Here is a 10,022-nt window from a genome sequence, read left to right as displayed (position 1 = left end):
GTGTGTAACGTGTGTGATGTGTGTGATGTGTGTGATGTGTGTGTCGTGTGTGATGTGTGTGATGTGTGTGACGTGTGTGTGTGATGTGTGTGATGTGTTTAACGTGTGTGATGTGTGTAACGTGTGTGACGTGTGTGTGATGTGTGTGTGATGTGTGTGATGTGTGTAACGTGTAATATTCTGAGTGTATTTGGTGGTTTTGGTGGACGGACCTTTAATCTCTGTTTCTGAAGAGTCGGTGTGAAACAGCGAGCTGTCTGAAACACATCCGAGACGCTGTGCGACAGCACCGGACTACACAACCAGCCGAGGATGATGGGAAACCGAGTCCTCCCGCTGCGGTGCTGCAGCTGCTGGGGACGACGCTCGGCGGCTACCGGAGCCGACTGGAGGACGCTGACAAACAGGTGCACGCTTTTTATTCATCGCTTCGTTCCTTCTGGATATCTTCTGGGGATTTATGTCTTGATTCGTCCCATCTGTCCCCCGGCAGGTCCACGACCTGCTGCTGGCATCAGAGAGGCTGCAGGACGAGAACCAGACTCTCCGACAGCTGACCTCAGATCAGAAGAGTCGGATTGACGTAAACACGTTTCTGTTTCTTACATCCTAATCTCAGACTCAGATTCTCTCAGACGCTATTGAAAAGAAGGACGTCTGAAGGACGTCTGAAGGACGTCTGAAGAGAAGTTGGTCTGAGGACGACCGTCTTTTTTCTACAGGAGTCCTGGGAGGCGTCGGTCAAACTGGAGGACGAGGTGGCTCGCTTGCGCCAGGAGAGCTCCGATTGGTCGACGCGGAGTCGAGGTCTTCAGGCCGAGCGGCAGAGAGAGAGGGACGAGAGGACGGCAGAAGTCCAGGACATAACTGACCGCCACAAGCAAGAGTCAACGGTGATTCTATCAATTTATTTATTTCCCTTCTTCTTATCTACGAATAACATTCTAAATATGTGGTTTACCAGCTGTGACCAACGACTTGGCCTAACCTACCTAACCTAACTTCAGAGTGTCTTCCTGTTTTGGTGGTGACGTGAACATCAGTGACGTCACCACGGACCTGAAACCGGAGCAGACACACTTCAGATTTGGGGTCAAACAGAGCACACAACTGTTTCTGAGCCCGTGCGGTGATTTCTGCAGCTGTTTTTAAAGCACTCTGAATGGACGACGACGTTCATGAATCATGTGACTCGAGCGTCCACTGGAGCGACGAGGAAACTTCCTCAGATTAATGCGTGAAACTCAAACACTCGTCATGTTTGCGTCGTGTTTTCTACATTATTTCTTTGCCTCCGTGCCGCCGCTAGCCCCGCCGCAGGCGCTAGGTATGCTTTCAGGTTATCTGTCCGTCCGTTTTTGTGAACACAATATCTCAAAAACGCCTTGATGGAACTTCTAGCTCCAGCAGTCAACTTCTATAAACTCAGCAACATAGTTCATTGTGATACCAACGATGAACTAATACGAATTTGGGGGTCGAAGGTCAAAGGTCATGACACTGGTATCATAGGAACGGCTGGACAGACTTTCTTCAGATGTGGAAGTCGTTCACTTGGCCTCAAGGATGAACTGATTAGTTTGGTGGTCAAAGTTCAAGGTCACTGTGACCTTCATCTATCAGTCTGGGTCCTCCGAATCCAATATCTCAAGAACGCATCGAGGGAATTTCTGCACATTCGGCACGAACGTTCACTTGGTATCAACGGTGAGCTGATAAAAGTTTGGTGGAAAAAGGTCAAAGGTCAAGGTCACTGTTGCCTCACATTGACCGACGCTCGTGAGAACAATATTTCAAGAACACTCGGAGGGAATTTCTTCAATTCTTTCTTCGAGTGTTCACATGGACTCAGCAATGAACTGATGAGGAACAACTTGTGTCTTGGGCAAAGGTCGAAGGTCAAAGGTCAGTGTGACCTCACGTGTTTCCCATTCTTCCCATGCATTCTGAACGCGAGGCCTTCAGGGACCTTCTTTGAATTTGGCACAAATGTCCACTTGGACTTGGAGATGTGTGGAGCTTCCGTGTTTGGACAGATGTGCGCGTGAACTACAACGTGAGTAATTATCGGTGGCACACAGCAGCTTGTTCAGTTTGAGCTTCGACTGTCGTCATCTCCGGTCTTCTGCGGGGGTTGAGTGGACTGGAGAATTAGCGCCCCCTGCTGTTGATGTGTGAGAGCGCTCAGAGGTGAAGGAACGCGGTGAATTAAGATGTGCCTCCCGTTGGTGCAGGCGGTGAAACGCAGTGACGGATCCGAGCTTTGAGGAGGTGCAGCGCGGCGCGTTGTGCTGCAGCACAGCAGTAATAATGTCGTTACACAGGAAACATTCGATTACAGCTGATGAGACAATCCGATGAAGAACCGTCACACTGAGCCTCTGTGTGTTTGTGCATCAGGCCCGTCTGTCCTTCCTCTACTGCCTCTACCAGCGCCTGCTGGCCGGCTGCGTCCTCCTCCATCAGCCCCAGAGCATCCTGGGTAACTTCACCTGGAAGGAGCTGTGTGACGTCATCGGCGAACAGGTGGACCAGCTGACCTCTGACCTCCGGAAGGCCAACGACGAGGTGTGTTGTATAATGTGTATATATACATGAATGCATATTGTGTGTCTCTGTGGTGGTTTCTTGATTTAAATGGGAGTCTATTGGAGCCAGAGGTTTTTTGGGCTCAGCCCCTGGTGTCCATCAGTGGTATTACACTGAAGGACACTTCTTTGTTGCCCTCACTTGTCCGACCTGAAACGTATATCCTTTTTTATTTACACTTTTTGGACTCTAAGATATTTATATATTCTCTCTCTCTGTGTGTGTGTGTGTGTGTGTGTGTGTGTGTGTGTGTGTGTGTGTGTGTGTGTGTGTGTGTGTGTGTGTGTGTGTGTAGATCGCCCACCTGCAGAGTGTGTGTGACAAGAAGAGTGTGTGTGTGCGCGAGCTGCAGCGCAGTCAGGAGTGTGTGTTGTCTCGTCTGGAGGAGAGCGTGAGGAGGAGGGAGGAGGCCTGGAACAGCCGGCACACACACACCATGAACCAGCTGGAGGTAACACACACACACACACACACACACACACACACACACACACACACACACACACACACACACACACACACACACACACACACACACAAAAACATTTTTTTTCTTTGATCTGAGACGCTCTGTGCTGAGTCAGCAGGACGAGCTGAGGAAGAGTTTAGAGATGAAGAAGACGTCCCTCTGCTCGTTGTCTCTTTTAAACAATCAGATGACAGAAACTGAAATCATCTCTTCTCTTCATCGTCCAGAGTGTCGAGATGATCTGAAATTAAAATGTGGGTAATGTGGTCTTCTGATGGAACGAGGAACATGTTCAATGAGTTTTCTCCACTTCCAGCTGGAAGAGACTGAACTTTGTTTTAGTGTTGAATGAATGTGATTTAAAAAGCATGAAAAGCTCTTATTTTGAAGGCAGATGGAGCCTTTGTGTTCTATATTACAGTCACAGACGGTCTGTTAGACCTGTGGGATTACATGTGAAACCTCTGGGATTACATGTGAAACCTCTGAGATTACATGTGAAACCTGTGGGATCACATGTGAAACCTGTGGGATTACATGTGAAACCTCCGGGGTTGCATGTGAAACTTCCGGGATTACATGTGAAACCTCCGGGATTACATGTGAAACCTGAGGGATTACATGGGAAACCTCTGAGATTACATGTGAAACCTGTGGGATCACATGTGAAACCTCCGGGGTTGCATGTGAAACTTCCGGGATTACATGTGAAACCTCCGGGATTACATGTGAAACCTGAGGGATTACATGTGAAACCTCTGAGATTACATGTGAAACCTGTGGGATCACATGTGAAACCTGTGGGATTACATGTGAAACCTCCGGGGTTGCATGTGAAACTTCCGGGATTACATGTGAAACCTCCGGGATTACATGTGAAACCTGAGGGATTACATGGGAAACCTGTGGGATTACATGTGAAACCTCTGAGATTACATGTGAAACCTGCGGGATTACATGTGAAACCTCCGGGGTTGCATGTGAAACTTCCGGGATTACATGTGAAACCTCCGGGATTACATGTGAAACCTCCGGGATTACATGGGAAACCTGAGGGATTACATGGGAAACCTCCGGGATTACATGTGAAACCTGAGGGATTACATGGGAAACTTCCGGGATTACATGTGAAACCTCCGGGATTACATGATGGTGCAGGTTTTAGGTGCTAACACTCCCATGCTCTGTTCCAGCGATGCAGGTCTCAGTGCGACTCTCTCCAGGACAGCGCCTCCTCTCTGGAGCTCCGTGCCTCCTCTCTGACCTCCGACCTCTCCCGGAGCCGCAGGGACTCCTCCTCCTTCCTCTTGGGTTGCACCCTGCTGGCCGGAGCGCTGCAGCACGCCCACCTCCGCCTGTCCACGCTCTCCGAGCAGAAAGCCCTGCTGTCTAGACGGCTGGCGGACGGGGAGCTACTGGAGGAGCAGGTGAGGAGCCTGGCCGACGCTCTGGGAGGCAAGGAAGACGAGGAGGAGGAGGAGGTGAAGGAGGGAGAGAGGAGAAGGAGGAGGGCGGTGAGGCGGTGGAGGAGAAGTGTGTGCGCGGTGTTGGCGGTGGGGAGGTGGCGTTCACTGGCCAGAAAGACAACGGTGCTGTTTCGTCTGGAGAGAGGAGGCGGAGCTTCGGCCGTCTGCGTCTGTGGATCGTCAGCTACGGCAACACGGGAGGGTCAAAACGAACGGAGGACAGGTGACTGATTCCTGCTTTACAAATCCATCCAAAACCACAGACTTTGTTTAAAAGGGGATCTTCTGGGTCTGAAACATCAGGCAAATACAGAAGTGTCTTCAGCTGCAATACCAGCGAGTGCCACTAGAGGTCGGCTCCAAAAAGCCTCCGGCTCCATAGACTCCCATTCAACTTCTCTCATCAAATCCAAAGTGAATAAAATGTGTCCATCAGTTCTCTCGGTGTTGTTAGCTAAAGTCACTCCTTCTTATTAGTTTTCTGGAGGTCCATCTGAAAATAATCCCTCATTCATTAGAAAAGAAGATTCAAGAAGACCTGTTTTTGGGGGCGTGTCTGTTTGATTGACAGTTTACGAGTGACACCACCATTGGCTGCCGTGAGACAACACTGCCACCATCAGGTCAAAGTGGAAATTACATCCATCATCGTGTTATTTGCTGTGGAACATTTACAAAAGCTATAAAACAGACAATTAGTTGGAGGAACATGAGATCCGAGGTTTCATTTAAGTGTTAAATAATTAATATCTTATTAAAAACATCTGTGAACTGGATTCTCATCTTTTGTTCTGAAAACAATCTGCTTCCTTTCTGTTTGTGTTTCAGTTGAAGACGACGCTGATGACAGTGGCGACATCGTTCGCTGGCTTCGCTCCAAACGTCTCTCCTCCAGCATTCGGTCCTGCATGTCCGGTCTGCAGGGGGCGCTGGTGCGCTCTGGTAACCCCCCACCCACACACACACACACACACACATGTTATAAATACCAGAGATTACATCATCGTCAACGGCTCTCTGTCCCGACTCTCCAGGCTCCTCCCACCCACACGTGATCTCAGCTGCTCGCTCAGGCTTGTCCCGCCTCCTGGATGTCCTCCTCAACCAATCGGCGTCCGGCGGCGGCGCGGACGAGGACACGCTGAGCGGCCGGCTGAGACTCGGCCTGAGCCGGCTGACGCCTCCGCAACCCGACGCCAAGGTCCCCCGAAACACGCAGGAAGCACTTTCCCTCAGGACCACCGGCCTCCTCCTGCTGACCTTTGACCTCTGTGTTACGTCCTCCCATCAGGCCCTGGTGTCCGCGCTGCAGCAGCACTTCCTGCTCTTCAGCCAGCGGCTGCACACGGCCGAGGTGGAGAGGCGGGGCCTGCGGCTGGAGGTGGCCAATCTGAAGAGAGGACTGCGGCAGGAGAGGGAGGAGCCCTGCAGGACGGTGGGGCTGCACACACACACACACACACACACACACACACACACACACACACACACACACACACACACACACACACACACACACACTTGACTGTACGATACACACTGTATGACACAACCAGCCTGAGTCACTTCATACAGATGTTCGGTCCCAGGGGTCCTGATGTGGTAGGCCTGTTCAGTAATCCATCCGTGTGTGTGTGTGTGTGTGTGTGTGTGTGTGTGTGTGTGTGTGTGTGTGTGTGTGTGTGTGTGTGTGTGTGTGTGTGTGTGTGTGTGTGTTATCAGGGTTTCCACAGTGTGTGTGCGGAGCTCCGTGAGTCTCTGAGCAGAGAGAAAGCGGCTCAGACGCTGATCCAGGAGCAGTCGGAGCAGCTGAACACACTGCAGCGCCGCGTCGACACCCCCACGGCCGAGGACACCGACACACAACGCACACTGAGCCAAACCACACAGGTACGTTTACAATAAACTCCCATAAAGACACACAAGTTGCCTGAGAATCGTCCTGTTTGGAGTTGTTCTTCAGCGTCTCAGTGATCCGGAGTTCGTCCGTCCATCAGTCGGTCCGACACCGCGAGGAGCTGCTCGTTGTAATGAGGACAGCTGATTATCTCTGAAAGACAGTCACAGAGCAGCGTTACCGCGGGCAACATTTCTACCGGGCTCATCGTACAACACGTCTCCGCAGGCTCTGACGGAGGCTCGGCGGGACGTGAGTCGCAAGGAGCGCTCACTGAGGATTCTGGGTAAGCACCTGTCGGGGGTTCAGAGGGAGAGAAGGCAGCTGGAGGAGAAGCTGCAGCGAGCCGAGGACGAGCTGAGAGACGCCACCAGGTAACCGCTGAAAATAGTCCCCGATAAATCCCACGTTTTCTCTTTCAGAATCAAACTGCAGTTCCTGGAACGGCCACTAGAGGCTCCAGCAGAAATAAACACGTTTATAGAGCAAATAAACACGTTTACAGCAGAAATAAACACGTTTATAGAGCAACTAAACACGTTTATAGCAGAAATAAACACGTTTACAGCAGAAATAAACACGTTTATAGAGCAAATAAACACATTTACAGCTTCTGATGGGTAGAAGTTATAGATTATTTTTATTTGATTATTTTTATTTGATTGTAGATTTGAGTTTTATTGACTGAAACTTTAACCACAGATCAATCAATCAATCAGAAATCTGTATGTTTGATCTGCAATTGTTGTTGTTTGTGTTTTTGTTTGTTGTTTCTCAGACGTCAGGACCGAGTGATCAGCTGCATGAAGGCTGCAGAGACGAGCTACAAGCAGGTAACACACACACACACACACACACACACACACACACACACACACACACACACACACACACACACACACACACACACACACACACACACACACACACACACAGCAACGAAACACACACACACAGCTAGTGACACGATGCTGTGCGCTCTTCAGGTCAGAGACAGTCTCGTCCAATCACATCGCTCCCTGACAGCTCAGCCCCGCCCACTGCAGTTACCCCTGGAGCTGAGTGATGCAGGGAGCTTCATTGGAGCTCCGGAGGTGGCAGCTTGCCAGGTAACGGAGGGGAGGGTCTTTGTTTGTTTGGGTTCTTTCCTCCTTTCTTCCTTCCTTCTTTATTCCCTTTTTTATTTCCTTTTTTAATTCCTTCCATCCCTCCTGCTTCCTTTTTAATGTTTTTTTGAACCACCCCTCTGTCCTCTCCTTCTGCAGAGTTTACTCTCCGTCGTCTCTCAGCTCTGTCACACCTGCAGCTCACGCATCGATTGGCTGGAGCAGGAAGTCTCCGCCCACCGCAGCCATGTGACCGCACTGCGCAGCGAGCTGCAGGACGCCTGTCTCCGTGACAACTTGGCCTTCGTCCCCGTAAGACGCTGGCTCCTTTTCTCTTTTGTCATTTTTCTCTTTTTTCACAATAGTTGATTGACAGGTGTTCCTAATATTTTGTCCAACTCCTGTAAATAAATATTTCAGATAAAACAGAATTTAAGTTTATTTGTTCATTTTTAAATTAATATAATCTCCACGTTTCAGGTGGCTGAATTTCCTGAAACTGTCCTGTTCGCTGACGTGCAAACACCTCCACCCATTCCCCTCTCTGATTCGTCAAAGGTTTCGGCAGTCACTCTAAGCTCCGCCCCCTTGGAAACAAACCCAGCCCCTCCAGCAAAACTAAGCCCCGCCCTCTCTAAACCCAAAACAAAGGAGAAGAAAACGAAGAAGAGCAGAGGCCATCTGAAGAGCGGAGGGATAGGATAGAGAGCCGGACAGGAAGTGGAATCTCCTGTTTCCTGTTTGAAAGTTTGGATTTATATTATTTTGTATAATTCTTCAACGTCAACAACATGAAGTTCTGCGTCCAGACAATCACACTTCATTTCTGCTGCGGAGAGTTTTTGTGTCGACAGCCGGCAGGCGACGCACGTCTGAAGTCCAGATGTTCGTACGAAACGACAGCAGCTGCTTCCTGCCGCACTTCAAAAGAAACGGGAATAAAAAAAAAGAGGCCGTGGATCAGTTTCTGTCGGGTGGGGGAGGATGGGGGGGACTCAAGTACAGATGTGAGGTACTCGAGTCATTTCTGTTCATGTTGCTTTAAACTTTGACTCCACTGCTTTTATCGAGATTAAACTACGAAACAAAAAAATTGAAATAGAACTTTGTATGGAAAGAAATTTGTCAATCATTTGTAGATAATTCTCCTTCTGTTTGTTTGTTTTAGACAATTAAAATTGATTGCAAACAACTTTCAGGTTTGGACTTTTGGAAAAACAACAACAAAGAGACAAAACAACCACAAAGACACAAAACAACCACAAAGAGACAAAACAACCACAAAGACACAAAACAACAACAAGAGACAACACAACCACAAAGACACAAAACAACCACAAAGATACAAAACAACAACAAGAGACAAAACAACAACAAAGAGACAAAACAACAACAAGAGACAAAACAACAACAAAGAGACAAAACAACCACAAAGACACAAAACAACAACAAAGAGACAAAACAACCACAGAGACACAAAACAACCACAAAGAGACAAAACAACCACAAAGAGACAAAACAACAACAAGAGACAAAACAACAACAAAGACACAAAACAACAACAAGAGACAAAATAACAACAAAGAGACAAAACAACCACAAAGAGACAAAACAACCACAAAGAGACAAAACAACCACAAAGAGACAAAACAACCACAAAGACACAAAACAACAACAAGAGACAACACAACCACAAAGACACAAAACAACCACAAAGATACAAAACAACAACAAGAGACAAAACAACAACAAAGAGACAAAACAACAACAAGAGACAAAACAACAACAAAGAGACAAAACAACCACAAAGACACAAAACAACAACAAAGAGACAAAACAACCACAGAGACACAAAACAACCACAAAGAGACAAAACAACCACAAAGAGACAAAACAACAACAAGAGACAAAACAACAACAAAGACACAAAACAACAACAAGAGACAAAACAACCACAAAGAGACAAAACAACCACAAAGAGACAAAACAACAACAAGAGATAAAACAGCAACAAAGAGACAAAACAACAACAAGAGACAAAACAACAACAAAGAGACAAAACAACAACAAAGAGACAAAACAACCACGAAGACACAAAACAACAACAAAGGGACAAAACAACCACAGAGACACAAAACAACCACAAAGAGACAAAATAACCACAAAGAGACAAAACAACAACAAGAGCCAAAACAACAATAAAGACACAAAATAACAACAAAGAAACACAAAATAACAACAAAGAGACAAAACAACCACAGAGACATAAAACAACCACAAAGAGACAAAACAACAACAAAGACAAAACAACAACAAGAGACAAAATAACAACAAAGAGACAAAACAACCACAAAGAGACAAAACAACCACAAAGACACAAAACAACCACAAAGACACAAAACAACCACAAAGACACAAAACAACCACAAAGACACAAAACAACCACAAAGAGACAAAACAACCACAAAGAGACAAAACAACAACAAGAGACAAAA

At 47.6% G+C, this 10,022-nt stretch overlaps 1 protein-coding gene across 1 annotated transcript; it reads left to right on the top strand.

Annotated features, from left to right (window-relative positions):
* Positions 1 to 224: 224 nt before the first annotated feature.
* LOC138614932 (coiled-coil domain containing 171) lies at positions 225 to 8,719 on the top strand (the record flags this gene model as incomplete). Its single annotated transcript, XM_069688539.1, has 15 exons — positions 225 to 407; positions 494 to 583; positions 723 to 893; positions 2,401 to 2,568; positions 2,885 to 3,040; positions 4,252 to 4,747; positions 5,353 to 5,466; positions 5,559 to 5,725; positions 5,816 to 5,959; positions 6,247 to 6,414; positions 6,650 to 6,795; positions 7,200 to 7,254; positions 7,408 to 7,530; positions 7,687 to 7,839; positions 8,008 to 8,719. Coding segments are annotated over 15 exons (2,559 nt in total), but the record flags the coding sequence as incomplete, so codon positions are not given.
* Positions 8,720 to 10,022: the final 1,303 nt, after the last annotated feature.

The sequence above is a fragment of the Brachyistius frenatus genome, unplaced genomic scaffold, assembly GCF_029030835.1.
Source record: "Brachyistius frenatus isolate BFR_SWC_R1_liver_20210118 unplaced genomic scaffold, ASM2903083v1 Contig_622, whole genome shotgun sequence".
Taxonomy (NCBI): Eukaryota; Metazoa; Chordata; class Actinopteri; family Embiotocidae; genus Brachyistius; species Brachyistius frenatus.
This window is presented reverse-complemented; position numbering and strand designations above follow the sequence as displayed.